Genomic DNA, 19,569 nt, shown 5'->3' with positions numbered 1-19,569 from the left:
CCACCAACACAGGGGAGCAAATCAGTAAACTTTTTTCTAAGCCTCGTCTTTGGATGCATTTAAGTATATCGTAATCCATAAGCGAGCTGCGCACTTCGCCACCTACAAGCGCGTTCGAAGTTCAACAAGTCAAGGATAACATAGAAAATCAATTGAATCTATTCTGAATCCTCATCGTTAGACGTCTCCAATACTTCTTGACAAGTGCGCGCATTATGTCCTGTGTTTCTGCAGACACCACATCGCCGTGCACGTACTTCTCTCCTCGGCCGACGACCACTGTTTCGACATAATTCTTGCTGTACTTGCTGTTCTACGTCCCTCTGGAATATCAGATCTTGCCCCTCTCATAGATTAAGTGATCCTCCTTGCTGCAAACGTGCCTTTTTGGCTCTACGACGTTTACTTAATATCGAATTGGCCTCCCGGAGTTCGGACAGCTCTGCTTGTAGGTGCCTGGCAATTCGATTCTTGACAAATTCGGATTGCGAAATTTCTTCTGTCGCGTTTTGTGGCGTCTTCGATACCCAAGGTCGAGTAGGTGACCCAATGGGTGTTGGGGTCCTGAATTTAACATCAAGCTTCGAAATGACACTTCTGGATCGAATGGAATAAGTCCTGCCCCTCTAAAGCCCGCTTTAATATTTGTTTCAGTGCAGCCTGGTATGCGGCGTATCTTCCTTAGTAATGAGCGTAATATGCGCGCGACGTAAGTAGTTCTCAAGAAGTAGATTAAGGATTTCTGTTTGGCCGTCAGTTTGCGGATGAAAAGGTACTCATTCTTCGTTTTATCAAGGAGTAGGCGCAAACTTCTGCCCAAAATTTTGAAGTAATCCTCGTATCTCTATCGGACACTACTCCGTGTGGAGAACCGTAGCTTAATTCAATTCGTTTGTGAAAAAGGGCTGCAAAATCAGCAGCAGTAATGTCTCCTGTGGTTGGGATGAACTTAGCCATCTTCGTATAGCGGTCGACAACCACTACAATCGCGTTGTATTCGCCGGTGTTGATGTACGATGGGGGCAACTTTGGGGCGCTTGGGAATAGGTAGAGGTTCGAGCTTACCATATGGCTTCTGTCGTGGAATCGCGATGTTCTGACAGGTAGGACACGTTAATACGTACTCTCGCACATCGTTCGCAAGGTCAGGCCAATAAAATTTGCGTTGAAGTAGTTCCTTAGTCTTTTCGATGCCCCAATGGCCAGCAAATTGATCGTCATGATATAAATAGAGAAGTTCTTGCATCAGCGCTTTTGGTGTGGAACTACTACTCTATTCTTATATTTCAGGAGGCCATCCTGAGCAAGCTCGTAGCTCTTCCGGCTATTATGGCTCTCAATCTCCTTTAGGAGCCTCAAGCATAAGGGATATTCCCTTGCAATTCTCTGATTAGGCCCAGCAAGCCTTCTGCTGTTTTCTCACCTAGGGCGCTCGCATTAAGTCTTCGACTGTCAGACCATACGCTTGCTTTAGCGGGCCAAAGCAACCAACATCTAATGGTTGGAGCTTATGAGACGAGTGAGCAGGCATGCAAAGGGCAATAATGTTGTGTTCTTTGCAATAGAGCTCGAAGTCGGTGGAATGGTGGCTCTCATGTCCGTCGAGAATCAAAAGACGATATACTCCGGAAGTTCGTGAGTTTGTATGCTGTCCAACCATTTGCAGTAAGAGCGATCACCCACTCGTGAGGTATTGTGCCGTTTTCATACCAAGACGATAGGTGATTTTTGCCCGCAACTATGATGTACGGCGGGATAGATGAGCCGCGATCCCTGGATTACTGTAGCCGATTCCGTGTTACCTTGCTGAGCCATTCTTGGTCTTTCACGTCGTTCGGAGCTCGTAACTGCCATGCCGGTCGAGATTATGCCCATCATATACCCGGTCTCGACGACGTTGCATACGTCATCACCCCGGTGCCGTATTTGGTCATCGTATTTCTCAAAAGTTCAAACCACGATCGAAACACGCCTGGCTCCTCGCATTGGACTCTCCGATAGTCGATTCTTCGATTTAAACGCGTTCGGTTGTCGCTTAACAAAGTTGAAGCCCAGTTCTTTCCAACGCTTAGCAATCGATCAGCCATATCTTCAACACTAGACAGTCTAGGAGGAAATGATCGCGAATCTAGGTCGATTATATATCGGACAATGATAGTTTCCTCTAAGTTTGTAAGCTTTCGCGAATTGGCCGGGATATCGTGTCGTGATGGTGTGTCATTCAAACGCTAGATTCGCTAACAGAGTAGATCGCTGTGGCACGTCTTTTACTAAGGTTCGGGTCTCACTCAATGGCATTGACAGCAATATTCAATCTGGCTTCGTTTGAAGTTGATTCCATTCTGTTCGTGGGAGAATCAGGGGCTTAAAATTAGACTATGTTAATTTCTGTGACAGTGCGCAGCTCGCTTATGGATGCAAAAGAGTGCAATTCGAGGGGAAGTTCTTGTTGATATTAAAAGTTGCTGAGGATGAAACGAAGAAACTGGTCACAAAACGGCCTCGTGGACGCCCACGCAAGGGCAATTTTAAGGAAAATGAGGAACCAATTGTAAGGGAAGACACTGAATAATTATCTGGATCTATCTTCTCTAAAGGATAAGTTGTTTTAGTGTAATGTGTTGAAACTTCGAACAGTGAATGTAGCCGGCCCATATACCCATCGGCCCAAATTCCCGTACGCTAGGTTACATTTATTTACTGTAATGAATTTGGAAACCATGCAGAACCTCTGGGCAATTTCTGACTACAAATTCTAATGAGGGCATCTGGTGTAGTTGGTTATCACATCCGCTTAGCATGCGGGAGGTCCCCGGTTCGATTCCGGTGTTGTCCAAATTCTTTTTTGTCTCGCTATCGTTTTTAATTGTCAGCAGCACGGACTAAGGATGTCCCTAGGCCAAACAGAGAAGTCAAATGATTGACAGCAAGCAGCAAATACTTCGGTTGCTCTGTGATCTCGTTACATGCGAGCGCGCTACTCGCTGGAACAGGTACAGTCCAAGATGGCGATTAAAAGCCACTTGGTTCACTACCGTTCCAACGAGGCGTTCTCTACAGTGGGTCAGAGGGCAGTCTGGAACCGGAGTAAGTCCAAGACGGCAAGAACCAAGCCACTTGGTCCACTACCGGTCCAGGCGACGCTTCTCGACAGGGGCAAGAGGGCAGTCTGGATGGCTAGCAGGGCGGGACCACCAAATCTCGACATTTTGTTCGTAATGTTCAAAATAAGGGGTTTGGTGGCCGTCTAATACAAGTTTCTGCGTCACAAGTTTTAGAAACCCAATTGTCTCAATTTAAATTGGTACAAAATTGCTACAAAATTAAAGCAGCACTACTTTTGGCCATCTTCAGTAATTAACGCCACAAATAAATCTTACAGTGCCCAAAGTACAACTGCCCTAAATGTCCCATCGTTCGCTATTAACGTTTCTTCTCGTTTTCCAATCTTGAGTGAAGCAAATATAGTGCCATTTCTGAAGAAAGTCAGTATCGCTTAAATACTTCAGCAATTTATACTTCAGCTCCATATGGAGGCAACTTACGATTGCATTCTGAGGAACCGGTTATTGTAACCAGTCGTTCATTGCTATTATCTTGTGGCTCTGCAATAAGACACTCTATAAGTTCATGGTTTGTCAAGTAAAGTACAAATATTACCTACCATTGATCTTGATGTTTGATCCAGATAGCTGACGAATTTCATTGATCTTCGTGCCACCTTTTCCGATGATAGCGCCAACCATATCATTAGGGATATATATCTGCTGAGTCATTGCCTGGCCTGGAAGAGCCTGCTGGGCCTGCTGTTGAGCACTCTGAACGGATGTCGCTGCCTGCACAGTAGGAACAATAGGTGGCCGTTGTGTCGATTCCTTGGTAGCTGATCTCGGCTCCGGCGTGGCTGTCTGTTCTTCTGTTATCACATCTGCAATACCAAGTTGAGCGGCGTAGTCTGCGGCACTGTATCCGTTAGGCGAAACACCATATGGATTTACTGGTGTTGCGACATTCTTCTCAACATATAGCTGCCAGTGACTTGAGTGACCAAATATTCCGCACATCGGGAGAGGGCTGTAATATTGGACATTCGCTAATGATAGCTTTTCAGACTGATCCAACAGATGCTGGCAGATCATCAATACCGCACGCTGTATTGCGCCCGCATCTCCATGTATAAGCACAGACCTTTCATTAGAGAGAGGCAGCAGTGTTTCAGAGACCGACAAGGTCGCGCCCGAAGATTCCCTGATTTCGCGTAGCCTTGCACCTGCTTTGCCTATAATTGGCCCCATTGCCTTATGTGGAATAACTGTCCTTAAACTGTATTTCTTTGATTCCGTTGCCTGTTGATCCAGCGGTTCACTGAATATCGCGCGAACTAACAGCCCGCATGCCTGAAATATGTCGTTAGTCATGGCATTCTGTCATGGATCAATCGCCAAAAGCATACCTTCGAAACCCCTTCCACAGGACCACTGATCGTCACTATTCGCTCCGTCACGCCTTTTATATTATCACTAAAGCTGCATCTCACACCTGCTGTCTGTCGCACGAGCGTGATATTCTCGCCCTTCTGGCCAATCACTGCAGCGGCCTCTCGGCTCGACACAAGACATCTCAGAGACACCCAGGACGCCTCGTTAGAGGCGCGACTAAATTTCGACGCTTTCGATGACATGGTTTGAGCGCCGTTTCTATTGCTAGTAGGCTGCGATGAGCTGTCGCTAGCACTACTGGAAAGCGTTTGTCGCTTGACTGCCGAGTCATGGGTGTCCTGTAGCTGCCTTTTTAAACCTGCTGTAGTTGCCATTGATGAACGCAATTCGGATAAAACCTCTTACGTAAGTTCTGCTAGACGACTTATGAAGATCTTAATTAGGAGAATAGGAAATGTCGAGCAATGGAAAAGAGCCAAAGGTCGAAGACGAAGAGGGGCAGGGAGGAATATTACGCGCCGCGGACGCGCCCTCATTAAATTTTGGTCTCGCAATAGGCGTTTCCTTCCGGTTCAGCGCTGGTTCAACTGTCTTGCAATCGTTGGTCCGTTGCCCTTTGACCCATCCAAATTCTGCCTTGGCAATACAGTAATTAATTAGCTGGTTCAGGTTCCAACCAATTCTTAAGGGCCACCAGGGAACGTATTACGCGATGGGATCATATGTTGCAGCTCCTTAGCCAAAGAGCAAAAGGATAAGTGCACGTTGAAGCGCAGAGAAGTTGCTAAGGCTGCATTTATCAATGCCCAATGGAGACCATCTGTAAGTGTGAAGTTCTGTATATATCATTTCAACAGGAGCACGGGATATGAAATAATGACGCGGTTGTGTACCTGTGCTGGTAGTCGGGCAACTTTTTGTTTGATCTAGTTTGGTTTTGATCTCGTACCAGCAGCTAATCAAAATCGAAAAATTTATCTAGAAGCTCGACAAAGGCAATCAATCGTAGATTTTTCTGTTCAGGTTAGGATCCATATTTAATTCTGTAGCCGCGCGATAGTTTTTATTACGAACGGTGAATGCAAAGCCAGTCTATGTAGCACGTAACACTGACTCTCCATATGATTTAATTTTATTCTATTACATGTAGAACAGAATACAGGAAGTCGCAGCGATATATCCACATCTATCAGAAAAATGCGTGGATAACAATACATCATATACCTTATGACAACAACTGTCCTCATTGTTGATCCGATTTGACGTCTCACTAACAATTAAAAAGTACCCTAAACTCAAGAAGTTACTGTACACATTTCCGATTTGCCTACAACAACCTAGGACTGACCAGAGTCGACCCAGACTCACTACTAGTGACAATTGGCGAACAAAACGGATCACTAGCATTGGATATAGGGGAGCTTGGCTGTTGTACAGCTGGTGGCAATAATACATCTACTGGCAATGTCGGATCATCCCGCGTAGGAGTTCGCATGATTGGAGTCTCCACGATCACAAAACTGTCATCTTCCCCCATGATTTCGACAACGTTATTGAATCGCACGGTTCCGGATTTCTTCGGAGACTCTACATCTACTGGGGAAGTTGGACTGGACACAAATGTCGTCTGAGTGCCCGGTGTCATCTGATCCCAATCCGAAGGTGACAGATTCGATGTATCGATCACTGGGACATGGATAACTCGTCGCTGATTGGTGGTGCCAGGAGCTGTATCTTTGTCCTTCAGCTTGTCATCGTTTGTCTCACGTGCTGATTTGGATTCATCATCGACATCCTCGGATGCCACCGTCTTGTCATCGACCGTACTATATAACCGCTCAATTTGCACAGTATCAGGCACATCTGGTTTTATTGTCCGAATCGATGTTCGCTGTGCGCGTGAACTAACAAATGCCCGTACCCTCAGTTTCAGCCTTCTAAAAAATGAAGCATCTGCACTATCCACAGCTTTGTCGCGGCTTCTGAAACTTCCAGATGGTTTAGAGAGTTTACTCAACTCATATGACATGGTAGGCTCAGAATTTCCCAGCGCTGTTGTTGTATCTGCCATATTATCCATCTCACCAGTCGCAGCGTCAGTATCGACATTACCATTACCTATGACACGATCGACACCAATATTTCCCAAGCCATGCTGCCGATCACGTGCTCTCCCACGGATAGTCTCTGATGCGCAATGAAATATGGTGCTCACATGCGACAATTTTCTGGACGGTGAAATGCCCGGATTGCCGTTTTCCAGCTTTGAAATCTTGGATTTTGGCGATTCGATCAGGAAATCGTCATCTGAGATATCATGACTGACAGTACTGAGCAAGATGGTATTCTTATTATGGTCAGCTCTACTACCCTCCACACTTGCCACGGGTATATTCACAAAACCTGCAGTCTGATCATAAGTGTTTAGCATTGTTGGACTGGGAAGATTAAACTTGACAGATGGCTCGCCATTAGGCTGCGGAGAAGCCCGTCCTTTTTGCGATAATCTACGCCACAAAGTTGGGACATCATCAGATTTTTGTGCAGCGCTCGCTTCGGCAACTGAGGCCGCGACGATAATGTTGAGCCTTGCAATCGCTTCCTCCGTGTCGAAGTCATCTTCCTGCGTCGTATCCATCTCTTCTGATAGCTTCTCCCGTGGTACCTTGGTAGCAACAGATACTTGTTCCAAATTTGGGTCTTCTCCTTTCATCTTCTCTTCATTACCAATGTTGTCGAGAATGTGTAGCGACCCGCCTGAAAAAAACCTTATCGGAGGCAGCATTGGAGCCCGCGAGCACTTCGCCTCATCGCCATGTCCATAGCGACGGCGTTTGCGATAACCAAACGTGAGCACGCTCTTTATGGTATCATGACGTCCATCTTGACTATCCGAGCTACTTTCTTTCACTGGCTTGGACAAGACAACGGCTGAAAAAGGACGCACGGGAGTACATGGAAGAGCAGACAATTGTCCAGCCTGTCCGGCGGTGGATGTGAAAGCCTCAATCTTCGGCTGCGGTCCCCGCGGCGTAGGAAAACGTGCCCGAATAAAATTTGACTGCGGGTGGAAATAGCCAATCCGAGGATACTTATTATCGTCATGGCTCCGAGGGCGACGAGGATGGTAATCATCGGCTCGGATCGCAGAGTTATTGCCGGCTCGCGCATTCCTGAAATCGTCAGAGTCAGAAGACGACGACGACGATGAATAAGACGAGGCTGACGAGGAGGAATCTTTAGGCAAGGGTCTTCGACGACGCGCTGGCACCACCTGAGAAGTTGACGGGCTGGAGACTTGCTTGTTGTAAAACGAGGCTAGTTTCTGATGAATCCCCATTATTTCGAACTTGAGGATAAGCGTTAGTCTGTTGCCGCTTGTAAAAAATCCCTCCAGAGCCGTAATACAAACGGCCAGAAGCAAGCTAAAATAATTATTCACCAACCGGTGAATAAGTAACGGATGGGAAGCACACGCTCTTCCTCTAGGCTGAGGATGAGTTCCTGGTCAACTTGCTAACTCCTAGACATAAGTTCAGGGAAATGACAGCAACGGCGGGGATTGTACCAGTCAATGGCAGATGCCTCGTGTAAGGCTCTCGTACCCGTCAACTTTGTGTCTAGTACCAAATTTAGACTGCTTAGAAGGCAAAACCATAATAAAAAACAGACAAAAATTCAAAATATATTTTGTGCCAACTGGATCGATTCTTAGTAATTATCGATTATAACGGTTTTAGACGTAATTATTGATAGATCATACCGTGAAAGGCGAGCTAAATAATAATACGCACAAAATGTGGCAGATAATAAGATGGACAAAGCAAAGTATAATAATTTAAACTGAAGTAACCTTATGACGGGAGGGAAATGATCAGAGCTGACACTAAGTCGGTAGCTCACTTACTGGGGGACGAGATGGCAGAAACAGGGATTGGCGGAGGAAGTTTACAGGTACAGCAAAGAAACTAACTTCGAAGGCCCGCCACGCGAGTCAAATCTTCTCGTCCGGTCATCGAAACTCCACACCCCCGCTTTTTGAAAACAGCTGATTTCAACTCTCACATCTCGGCCTCTGACGACAATCTATTCTTCCACTTCTCCACAATCTACACCCCTTCTCTTGCTCAGGTTTACATCCATCTATCTACCGTGGAGCTGCTTGCAACTTCTACATGTGTCTCTGCCACGGTCCCTAAAGAGTGGGCCCCATGACGTCTACAGTAATGTCCCTCGGGCTACCGCCGCAACCTCAGCCTACTCCTCCTGCTTATACGTCCCGTCGTTCCGTATATGACATCCCTGCGACGCCGATATCGGACGTCGAGCTATTTCTGAGGACTTTTGTCCGCCTGTTTGCATATTCGGATCGTCCTCATAAGCAACTGACTAAGACAACGAGCCCGATTTCCTCGGCTCCGCAATCCAAATGTGATGCGCAGCGGATACATCCTCAACAGCGACTCGGGGTCGTCCCCGAAGAGCCATCATCGTCGTCACCATCTACTCCAGGATCGTCAAGTCCCTGTCATGCTTCTATATTCAATACTGACTTCTTCGCCGGGTGCACACAAGATTCGACTCTTGCGGCTACACATTTGTTCTCGCCCAGGGCTGAGACTGCCGGAGATCGGAATCCAGTTCCCGAAATTCCCTTGCCACCTCTACCGCAAAACTCTACAAGTTCCTTTTCGAGAAAGCTATCAGTCGATATCGCAACTACGAAGCAATCCGACACTGTCGATTATGAGAGAGCTATGCAGGAAATTGACGCATTGGAGCTGTTAGTCTCCACGCGGGTGCCTGCATCACGATACCTCTCAGAGCGGTCGGCGTCCGTGTCAACAACCACCAGTGAGCCATCTATGGAAGATGTGGAAAATTGGAATGGCGATGTCGAGGATTTCAGTGATAGCAGCGAATGGTTTTTTATTCCGGCGCCCAACCTTGGCATATTGCATCACAGTCTACAGTCATCAAAGAAACGTAGGCCTACTCTACCTAGTGTTCAGTTTAGGGCTGTCGACTTTCATGGCTCTACCTCGTCGAGTACGTCGACTGCCACTCCATTATCGACGTTTGCAGCTAAGATCGGGCCGATATCTCCTACTAGCCTTCAACCAGACGAAGGTCTTGCGAAAAATGAATATGAACCAATTTCTGAAATGGAAGCATTAATCGCTGATCCAACCCTCACTGCGACGAAATTAATCGCACCGGCGCGGAGGAGACCTTACAAGGTGCACACCAAAGCTTCGAATATAGCACACCCGTCATCTGGATATATAATGACGTCCTCAAGGCGCGCTCCCGGGCAACAGTCGTTTTCATCCGTTACCACATCAGGAACCACTGCAACAAGCACGTCGGGATCCATATCTCTTCTATCTGGTTCTCCAGGCGTCGAACCATTATCTCCATATTCCGGTAAGGGCAAATCGCAGTCGGGTATAAAACTGAAGTCGAAGCCGAAGCATCTCAGATTTTCTTCAAAGCAAAGGGCGCAGTCCGATACTCACGGTTTGGGGTCAAATGCTGGAGACGTAGCAGAAGTCCCTCGTTCGAATTCTGAGTCAGCACCACCCTTCACTAGCACCACTGCCAAACCCAGCAAGACCCAGGCTCCATATGGTGACAGTCCGAACTCTTCGTATTATGTGTTGACAAGTATGGGCGTCAAGTTGGTGACACCCGGAAAGGAAGACGTCTCAGATTTTGCTGGCGAGCCGATCGGTACGCCACGTCGAAAAGAATCTAGTTCTAGTAGTGGATCGGGATCGGGCTCTTGGTTTTTCGGGCGGAAGAGCAGAGCCAGTCAGGGAAGTCGAGCCAGTCAGGGAAGTCGGGCCAGTGAGGGAAGTCGAGCCAGTCAGGGAAGTCGAGCCAGTCAGGGAAGTCGAGCCAGTCAGGGAAGTCGAGCCAGTCAGGGAAGTCGAGCAAGTCAGGGAAGTCGAGCAAGTCAGGGGAGTTCTATAGGTATGTAAATTGTAAAACTAGGAGGACATTCGAAAAGTAATGCTAGTAGTTTAGTGTATGCGGAATTGATTACGAATGGAGTTTGGATTGTGTATTTTTTGTGATAACTGTTTTGCATCCTCCGGATCGAGTACCTTTGTACTGGTGATTTTGGATCTTCAATCGTTTGGGAATTTTGTGCGTTTCGAAACTTATTTAATATTAGTTAGGTAAATGGAACTAGTTATTTTGGAACTTTTGGTTTTGATTTTCCTGCCTTGCATGGGTGAAATTTTGCGAATTGAGACTTCGATTCTCGCCAATTAAACTTCCCGAATTGTAATTCAATTAAGACGCGAACAAGACGCGAACAAGACGCGTCATGCTGAAATTTACGCGGAGGGTACATATGCGCCAAGCGCGCCTCATCCCTCGCTCCACCACCTCCTTTACTCAATGTGGAGGCACAAACATCTCCACCGCTTTCACCGTTACACTTCGTCCTTTTTCTCCGGCTCCAATTTTTCACAATCCATTTTGATCTGCCTCGCTGATATGTCGTCGCCAGCAAAGTCTTCGCCTCCGGCGTCGTCTCCACCCCGGCATTCGTCACATTCCGCACGCAAGACTCCCCGAGCCACCACTCAGCGTTCAACTGCTGCTGTAGCCTCTTCTCCACTTTTCTACTCGTCATCACCATCTGCAGGACCGGCTCGTTCTCGTGCTGGTGACCGGTCGGAGGAAGGAGACGATGATCTGAGGACTCCTCGTGCGGCTATGAGCGTCTCTGCAGATAGCTCACGTCGCGGTCATCTCGATCACGTTTCTTCACCCTTGAGATATTCATCGTCATCGTCACCCATCCGAGCCAGAAGTAGCAGTGCGGGCCGTAATCGCTTGCAATCTGGGGGCGTGCAATCCGAATTGTATGTTAGGGCCAATCGTTATGAGATGAAATAAGTATATTAACGGTCAGATCTCACCATTTGACGTCATCTACACCTCGTCACTCCCGTCGCCGTGGTGATATCCATTCGTCTGGAATATTTTCTACACCTCTTCATCGCTCTAGGCGGAGTGGCCCTGGGGCCAATCCCTCGTCCGACCCGTCAGTGCCTTCGTCGTCATCTAACGCGGCCACATTTTCCGCCAATGATAACGTTCCATCTGATGCTGCAGGGGTTCCTTACAGAGTCGTCTGGGGCACCAACGTCTCCCTCGCTGAGAGTACAAACCAATTTCAGGCGTTTCTTCAAGGATTCCGCCGGAAATATCGTCTTGTCCAAGATGGAATCATGGTGCATCCAGGGGAGGGTGAGGAGCTAGTGTACGTCGACATGCTTCGGGACATGTACCAGCTCGGAGTCACGAATCTTAACCTTGACGTCCAGGACCTAAGAGCGTATCCGCCGGCTCGCAGTCTTTACTACAACTTAATTAGATATCCTCAAGAGTTGATTCCGGTCATGGACCAGGCAATTCGGGATTGCGCGATTGATATGCTTACTAGCATGAGTCTCTCGCAGGCAGAGATAACCGCTCACGAAGCACGGACGGTGTACAAAGTCCGACCGTACGGCTTACGTGAGGAAGACGGATGCAAGAAGGGATTGCGGGAGTTAAATCCTGGAGATATAGACAAGCTGATCTCAATTAAGGGCTTGGTTCTTCGCAGCACGCCAATTATTCCTGATATGAAATCAGCCTTTTTCAGATGCACTAAGTGCTCACACATTGTTATCGTTGATATTGATAGAGGTATCGTCGCGGAGCCTACTAGCTGTCCGCGACAAGTCTGTAAGACCAAAAATTCTATGCAGCTGGTTCATAACCGATGCGAGTACGCCGATAAGCAGGTTATCAAGCTACAAGAGACTCCGGATGCTGTTCCAGACGGGCAGACACCACATTCGGTGGCTCTCTGTGTTTACGACGAATTGGTCGACGCTACAAAGGCAGGTGATCGAGTGGAAATAACTGGAATTTTCAGATCAGTTCCTGTTCGCGTTAACCCACGGATGCGCACCATCAAGAGTTTGTTCAAAACGTACGTCGACGTTGTTCATATTCAGAAAGTCGATAAACGTCGTCTTGGCCTTGATTTGTCTACCCTGACTCTGGAGGGAGAATTTGCGGAACAGGTTGCTACACAGACGAGCACAAGTACCGAAGTCGAGGAAACTCGCAAGATAACGGATGAAGACATTATGAAGATCAAAGCCATGTCTGTGCGAAACGACTTGTATGATCTTCTTTCCCGCTCACTTGCGCCGTCAATTTATGAGATGGACGACGTTAAGAAGGGTGTTTTACTTCAGCTATTTGGAGGCACAAACAAGACCTTTGAGAAGAGCGGTTCGCCACGGTACCGCGGAGACATCAACGTACTCTTGTGCGGTGACCCATCAACTTCCAAGTCTCAACTGCTACAGTACGTTCACAAAATTGCTCCTCGTGGAGTGTATACTTCCGGCAAAGGTAGTTCTGCTGTTGGTTTGACTGCGTATGTTACGCGAGATCAGGACACCAGACAACTTGTCCTTGAGAGTGGTGCTCTTGTACTTTCGGATGGTGGTATTTGCTGCATTGATGAGTTCGATAAGATGTCGGACGCGACGCGGTCCGTCCTTCACGAAGTCATGGAGCAGCAGACAGTTTCTATTGCCAAAGCCGGTATTATAACGACGTTGAATGCGCGCACGTCGATTCTCGCTTCTGCGAACCCGATCGGCTCGAAGTATGATCCCAACTTGCCGGTTCCGCAAAACATTGATCTTCCACCAACCCTGCTTTCTCGATTTGACTTGGTGTATCTCATTCTGGATAAAGTAGACGAGCAGACTGATCGACGACTGGCTCGGCATTTGGCTGGATTGTATCTCGAGGACACGCCAGAGACCGGTTCGCCATATGAAATTCTTCCGATTGAGTTCTTAACCTTATACATCTCTTACGCTCGTCAAAATATTCATCCAGTCATTACTCCTCCTGCAAAGGACGAGCTTGTTAAGGCTTATATTGACCTCCGAAAGCTTGGCGAGGACGTTCGTGCCTCTGAGAAGCGAATTACAGCCACTACTCGTCAACTTGAGAGTATGATCCGACTCTCCGAAGCCCACGCCCGTATGCGTTTGTCTCAGGTAGTTACGACCGATGACGTTCAGGAGGCTGTTCGTCTCATTAGGTCAGCCATCAAAGACTATGCCACCGACCCGGTTACCGGCCGCATTGACATGGATCTCATCCAGACTGGTACGTCCGCCGCGCAGCGCCGCATGCGGTCTGATCTCCGGCGTGAAATATTGCGCGCGATTGAGCAGATGACCGTCGCTACAGGCGGCGCTGTGCGGTATGCTGATTTGCTGAAGCACATGAATGAGCAGGCTTCAGAGCATATTGAGAATTTGGACTTTGGAGACGCAATTCGGAGTCTGGACACGGAGGGGTTGGTTAGCGTGGTGGGAGATGGAATGAGAAGAATGATTAGGCGGATGGGAACTGCTTAGTTTCGCAGTTTATTTTATGTATTGTAATGGTATGAGTTGCTGTAATATTGTGTAATTTAGCGAGCCTATCGAAATTTACGGGTTTATTTTACGCTGTGTATAATTGTATATTGGTTTAACCCTTAACATAGTTGAAAGATCATATGTTGTTCTGTTTTCGTATTAGCCTCTCTTAAACCATGGCTGATAGGTGGAAGCAGCCAATTTATAATAATATTTCGCTAATAACTTACCTTGCTCGAGATCAAAAAAAGATGGTCTATCTTATAACAAGTCTAGCTCCTTATAGAAACTCGCCTGCTTAAATAGGCTTAGCGCATACCAATATCTGGGCTCTGACGTCTTATATATGCTCGTCTGCTTGAAACGGGCACATTCAAGCCGCACCCTTAGTCCCCAATCTTTTTGCGCGACTAAATTTTGGCTTGCCTAACCATACACTGCGCGAAACTCTTCAGCTCGAATTTACACAGAGTCATTCCTGACACGGTAGCCTGTTCAACTGGTCGACACCAGCAGAAATTAAGCCGGTGTAGGTATGAAGGAAACTGTCGTAGATACGCCGCCCAAGCGGATTACGGCCGTGCACTTCGGCGTGTTGTCTCCGAAGGATATTGTTCACCAGGCCGAGATCGAAGTGTATACTCGTGAATTGTTCGACCTTGAGCAAGGACGGTTGCCGAAAGATCATGGGGCACTTGATAGGCGAATGGTATATTATATTATGTTTTGAAGGGTTCTAAATCGTGCGAGATAAGACTAATGCGCGGATAGGGAATTTCGAATAATTCTAGTGAGTGTCAGACGTGTCATGGCAAACTTGCGACCTGTCAAGGGCATTTCGGTCATATTCGGTTAGCACTTCCGGTGTTCCACGTTGGATACTTTAAAAGTGTTATCTCAATATTGCAGAATATTTGCAAGGTATTGTACTGGAGGAAACTGCTACTAGTCGCACTGTCGCTAACATCCTATTACAGGACTGCGCAGCGATCCTGCTCGATGATACCACGCGGCAAAAATTTCTCCACGAACTCCGCCGACCTGGAATTGACAACCTTCGACGCATGCAAACTTTGAAAAAAGTCAATGAACAATGCCGGAAACAACGAAAATGTCTGCACTGTAACTCCATTAACGGTGTGGTTAAAAAGGCAGGACCTCTGAAAATAATTCACGACAAATTTCGATGGAGTGGCAAACAGGTAGTTGACGAGAAAGTTGAATTTGATGAATCGTTCGAGTCGGCGAAGGGCTTTATTCCCGATTTAGAAAAGTTTCAGAAGAAGGCAATGGATGATTTGAATCCTCTAAAGGTGCTTAACTTGTTCAAGCGTGTCTTACCATCAGATTGCGAGTTGCTGGGTATGGATCCTCAGGAAGGTCGACCAGAAATGTTTATTTGGCAATTTATCCCAGCACCACCGGTGTGTATTCGGCCATCAGTGCAGCAAGACAATGCCAGTAACGAAGACGACCTCACAGTCAAGCTCACTGACATTGTCTGGACGAGTTCACTGATCAAATCCGGTCTGGATAAAGGAATGACGATTGTGAATTTGATGGAACAGTGGGATTACCTGCAACTTTGTGTGGCAATGTATATCAATAGTGATACACCTGGAACATCCGGTCCAGGCGCACCAGCTAAGCCTATTCGTGGTCTTTGTCAACGTTTGAAAGGTAAACAGGGCCGTTTCCGTGGTAATCTTTCTGGCAAACGCGTTGACTTCTCGGGCCGTACTGTCATCTCCCCTGACCCGAATTTGAAGATTAACGAAGTCGCGGTTCCCGACCGCGTTGCAAAAATCTTGACATATCCGGAGACAGTAAATCGCTACAACAAAGAGAAATTGAAGAATCGTATCGTGAATGGTCCGGACGTACATCCTGGTGCGAACTACCTGGTCAAAATAAACGAAACTGGCAAGCGATATCTGAAGTACGGTAACCGAACAATGATGGCGGATCAGCTACAAGAAGGTGATATCGTTGAGCGCCATCTTGAAGACGGTGATGTTGTACTTTTTAATCGTCAGCCTTCACTTCACAGGCTCAGTATTTTATCTCACTTTGCGAAAATCCGGCCATGGCGAACCTTTCGACTTAATGAATGTGTGTGCACACCTTACAACGCTGATTTCGACGGCGACGAGATGAACTTGCACGTCCCACAAACCGAAGAAGCGCGAAGCGAAGCTATGAACTTGATGGGTGTCAAGAACAACTTGATCACTCCACGAAACGGCGAGCCTATTATTGCAGCTACCCAGGACTTCATTACGGGCTCATTTTTGATTTCACGGAAAGACGCTTTTTTCGACCGCGCGCAGTTCTGCATGCTCTGTGCCATGATGTCGGATGGCGATATTCAGTTCGATTTGCCTCCGCCTGCAATCATGAAGCCAGTTTACTTGTGGACTGGAAAGCAAGTTTTCAGTGCCTTGATAAAACCCAACAAGCAATCTAATGTGGTCATCAACTTGGACGCGAAAAATAAGACCTATCAGGCGCCGCCGAATGGATATCCTCCAGACATGTCACCGAACGATGGATATCTTGTTATTCGCGGAAGTCAGGTTATGTGCGGTTCCATGGACAAGAACACTTTCGGAGATGGAAAGAAATCATCAGTATTCTATGTAATTTTGAGGGATTACGGTCCGGATGAGGCAATCATGGCAATGAGCAGGATGGCCAAGCTTTGTGCTCGGTTTTTAGGCAACAGAGGATTTTCAATTGGTATTAATGACGTTACTCCAGGTAATGTCTTAAACAGCAAGAAAGATGTTTTGGTCGAGAAGGCATATTCCGCATGCGAGGACTTAATTGTTAGACTGAAGGAAGGAAATCTTGAGACGAAGCCAGGTTGCAATGAGGAGGAGACTCTCGAGATGGATATTTCCGGTATTCTCTCTAAAGTGCGAGAGGAGGTCGGAGAAATTTGCATCAATGAGCTCGAAAAGTCGAATGCCCCGCTTATTATGGCGACTTGCGGATCTAAAGGTTCAACAATTAATGTCTCTCAGATGGTTGCTTGTGTAGGCCAGCAAATTATCTCAGGAAAGCGTGTTCCAAATGGTTTCCAAGACCGTTCGCTGCCACATTTCCCAAAACATTCGAAGCAGCCGCTCTCAAAAGGTTTCGTTCGCAATTCTTTTTACTCTGGATTAACGCCAACCGAATTTTTATTTCATGCAATTTCTGGAAGGGAAGGCTTGGTCGATACTGCAGTCAAGACTGCAGAGACTGGGTATATGTCTCGTCGATTGATGAAATCGTTGGAGGACTTGTCGATGCAGTACGATTCGACTGTTCGCAATTCTAGTAGCGGCATTGTCCAGTTCCAGTATGGTGGCGACAGACTTGATCCACTTGATATGGAAGGTGATGCGAAGCCGGTGAACTTTGTGCGAACGTGGAGTCACGCTACGGTAAGGCGACGCTATATTAGAATATTACTATGAACTAGGCACTAACTGAGACACTAGAATATTACGTTCGATAATTACAGTCGTGCTCTCTTGCCGCATGAGGCTATCTGTATTACGGACGAAGTACTGAAGCCTCTTGAGGAGCGTATTGCACAGCCAGAGAGTGCGATGGAGAGGAAGGACGACGGCACTTACGAATCACGTTTAGAGTGCGTCGATGAATATGAGTCGGAACGGGTGTTCTACCAGACAGTTCGCGATTTCGTGTATTCCAAAGCTTTTGCTCTTGCTGAAATACGTGTTCGTCGAAACCTCAGGGGAATGCTTTCTGAGACTGAAGCTGAAGATGCGAAGGACGATATGGATGACGATGCCACCGCTGCAGGTGCGATCGCCGTTAATCAGATCCTTAAGATCAGCGAAGAAACTCTACTTGAATTCTTGTCGCAATGTCTCAGGAAATACGAGAAATCCAAGGTCGAACCGGGCACTGCTGTTGGTGCTGTTGGTGCACAGTCGATTGGTGAGCCTGGGACACAAATGACATTGAAAACTTTTCATTTTGCGGGTGTCGCGTCTATGAACGTCACACTTGGAGTTCCGCGTATAAAGGAAATTATCAATGCGGCAAAGACTATTAGTACGCCAATTATCAAGGCGACTCTGGTCAACAATGCGGATGAGCGCGCAGCGCGCATGGTGAAGGGCCGTATCGAGAAAACTCATTTGGAAGATATCATCTTTTACATTGAAGATGTCTACCAGGAGTCTCGTGCTTATCTGTCTGCAAGACTGGATATGAAGACTATCGAAAATTTACAGCTGGAAATCAAGGTGGAGGATGTGGCTAGAGCAATCTGGCAAGCGCCAAAGCTTAAAATTTCTCCGCAAGATGTCTCGATTGTCGGTAAGGATCGAATTCGTGTCTATCTTCCAGATATTGCCGAGAAAGATCGAAGGAAGGCGAAGTCACTTGCGGATTCTGATATGTTCTACCGCTTACAACATCTTCAGCGTGTCCTTCCTAAGATTGTGGTGCACGGTATTTCCACTGTATCTCGTGCCGTCATCAATATCAACGAGAAGAAGGAGAAGGAGCTGTTAGCCGAAGGTTACGGCCTTCGCTCCGTGATGAATACTGATGGAGTACTTGGCACCAGGACCAAGACGAACCACATCCTTGAGATGCGACAGACGCTCGGTATTGAGGCAGCACGATTTAGCATCATTGACGAAATCGCTGAGACGGTGAGAGTTTGACAGTCGACAAAGTGATATAAAGAGGTGTGCTAATGATTTGGGCAGATGTCGCAGTACGGTATGAGTATTGATCCTCGTCATATTCAGTTGCTTGGTGACGTTATGACGTACAAGGGTGAAGTTCTCGGAATCACGCGCTTCGGTCTTGCCAAGATGCGTGACAGTGTATTGCAACTCGCCAGCTTCGAGAAGTAAGTCTGAGTATGTCCGCGTAGAGGAACATGCCATTTTTAACGAGTATTTTAGGACTACGGATCATCTCTTCGACGCTGCATTCCATATGAAGACAGATCTTATTGAGGGTGTCAGTGAGTGCATCATTCTCGGACAACCGATGCGGATCGGTACCGGAGCATTCCAGCTTGTTCGGCGGACAGGAATGACATCAGGGGAGAACTTTGGCCAGAAGCCAACTTTGTTCGAGGACTTATGTGCAGATACTTCGACTGAATGAACAGGATGGCTTGAATATTGGGTATGATTTGTCAATTAAATTATTTACTGTTCTGGTGTTTAGATGGAGCCTTGGTGGATTAAAAATATTGGGGTTAATTGAATGCATTTTAAATTCCATGAATTACTATGATTGTTACCACTCATATATGGAGATGTTGAGCGTACTGCAGATCACATCTCCTTGGAAGCCGCGGTGGGAGTATTATTGTGTGGATGTAATTAATTTGGTGGTCTGACTCTGCGTGGTGATGTCAGTGGCGGTGCGGCTCGCGCCTCAGCCATGTGAATGGCTGCGCCACCAATGAGTATGATGAGTTGGGGTTTAAGATCGCCTTCATGACCGCCAGCCATCAAAAGTGTACCTGATGGCCAGCTGAACTAGCCATCGTATCCTAATCACTAATCGACTTTTTCTCTCACCATCGTCAATTGCCACACTCGAAGGGACCTCACCAATGCTGAACAGCATTCAACAAGCGTATGTCATTGCCCAACTTCTGGATATCTCTGCTTCATACT

The 19,569-nt window shown here is 47.1% G+C and overlaps 5 protein-coding genes and 1 non-coding gene across 6 annotated transcripts; 4 read left to right on the top strand and 2 right to left on the bottom strand.

The window, feature by feature from the left end:
- Positions 1-2,762: 2,762 nt before the first annotated feature.
- V1513DRAFT_t75 lies at positions 2,763-2,836 on the top strand. The gene has a single exon. It is a non-coding gene; the product is annotated as a tRNA-Ala (tRNA).
- Positions 2,837-3,321: 485 nt separating this feature from the next.
- Positions 3,322-5,289, bottom strand: V1513DRAFT_158656 (uncharacterized protein). The gene is made up of 4 exons (XM_066894244.1): positions 4,454-5,289; positions 3,665-4,397; positions 3,546-3,620; positions 3,322-3,476 (listed from the first exon to the last, which is right to left on the bottom strand). The coding sequence occupies exons 1-4, from the start codon at positions 4,811-4,813 to the stop codon at positions 3,424-3,426; spliced, it is 1,221 nt and encodes a 406-aa protein (XP_066752205.1). The 5' UTR covers positions 4,814-5,289; the 3' UTR covers positions 3,322-3,423.
- On the bottom strand, positions 5,290-8,119 carry V1513DRAFT_158416 (uncharacterized protein). The gene has a single exon (XM_066894243.1). The coding sequence runs from the start codon at positions 7,777-7,779 to the stop codon at positions 5,767-5,769; it is 2,013 nt and encodes a 670-aa protein (XP_066752204.1). The 5' UTR covers positions 7,780-8,119; the 3' UTR covers positions 5,290-5,766.
- Positions 8,120-8,168: 49 nt separating this feature from the next.
- Positions 8,169-10,655, top strand: V1513DRAFT_449171 (uncharacterized protein). Its single transcript, XM_066898642.1, has one exon. It carries the CDS (start codon positions 8,651-8,653, stop codon positions 10,421-10,423), a length of 1,773 nt encoding a protein of 590 aa, XP_066752203.1. The 5' UTR covers positions 8,169-8,650; the 3' UTR covers positions 10,424-10,655.
- A 193-nt stretch (positions 10,656-10,848) lies between these two features.
- On the top strand, positions 10,849-14,102 carry V1513DRAFT_449169 (MCM2/3/5 family-domain-containing protein; the record flags this gene model as incomplete). Its single annotated transcript, XM_066898641.1, has 2 exons — positions 10,849-11,320; positions 11,371-14,102. Coding segments are annotated over 2 exons (3,002 nt in total), but the record flags the coding sequence as incomplete, so codon positions are not given.
- Positions 14,103-14,438: 336 nt separating this feature from the next.
- V1513DRAFT_471829 (uncharacterized protein) lies at positions 14,439-19,371 on the top strand (the record flags this gene model as incomplete). Its single annotated transcript, XM_066900162.1, has 6 exons — positions 14,439-14,612; positions 14,675-14,824; positions 14,881-17,334; positions 17,392-18,582; positions 18,640-18,785; positions 18,841-19,371. 6 exons carry the CDS (start codon positions 14,439-14,441, stop codon positions 19,046-19,048), a joined length of 4,323 nt encoding a protein of 1,440 aa, XP_066752201.1. The 3' UTR covers positions 19,049-19,371.
- Positions 19,372-19,569: the final 198 nt, after the last annotated feature.

The sequence above is a fragment of the Lipomyces chichibuensis genome (genome assembly GCF_038497645.1).
Source record: "Lipomyces chichibuensis strain CBS 12929 unplaced genomic scaffold V1513scaffold_29, whole genome shotgun sequence".
Lineage (NCBI taxonomy): Eukaryota > Fungi > Ascomycota > Lipomycetes > Lipomycetales > Lipomycetaceae > Lipomyces > Lipomyces chichibuensis.
The sequence above is the reverse complement of the archived record's forward strand: the minus strand, read 5'-3'. Positions and strand labels throughout refer to the sequence as shown.

Excerpts from the sequence above, each read along its gene's own strand:
- V1513DRAFT_158416 (XM_066894243.1), bottom strand. The coding sequence starts at position 7,779 with ATGGGGATTCATCAGAAACTAGCCTCGTTTTACAACAAGCAAGTCTCC.
- V1513DRAFT_158656 (XM_066894244.1), bottom strand. The coding sequence starts at position 4,813 with ATGGCAACTACAGCAGGTTTAAAAAGGCAGCTACAGGACACCCATGAC. Across the intron at positions 4,398-4,453 it reads CTGTGGAAGGGGTTTCGAAG|GCATGCGGGCTGTTAGTTCG; the intron begins GTATGCTTTTGG and ends GACATATTTCAG. Across the intron at positions 3,621-3,664 it reads ATCAAACATCAAGATCAATG|AGTGTCTTATTGCAGAGCCA; the intron begins GTAGGTAATATT and ends ATGAACTTATAG.
- V1513DRAFT_449171 (XM_066898642.1), top strand. The coding sequence starts at position 8,651 with ATGACGTCTACAGTAATGTCCCTCGGGCTACCGCCGCAACCTCAGCCT.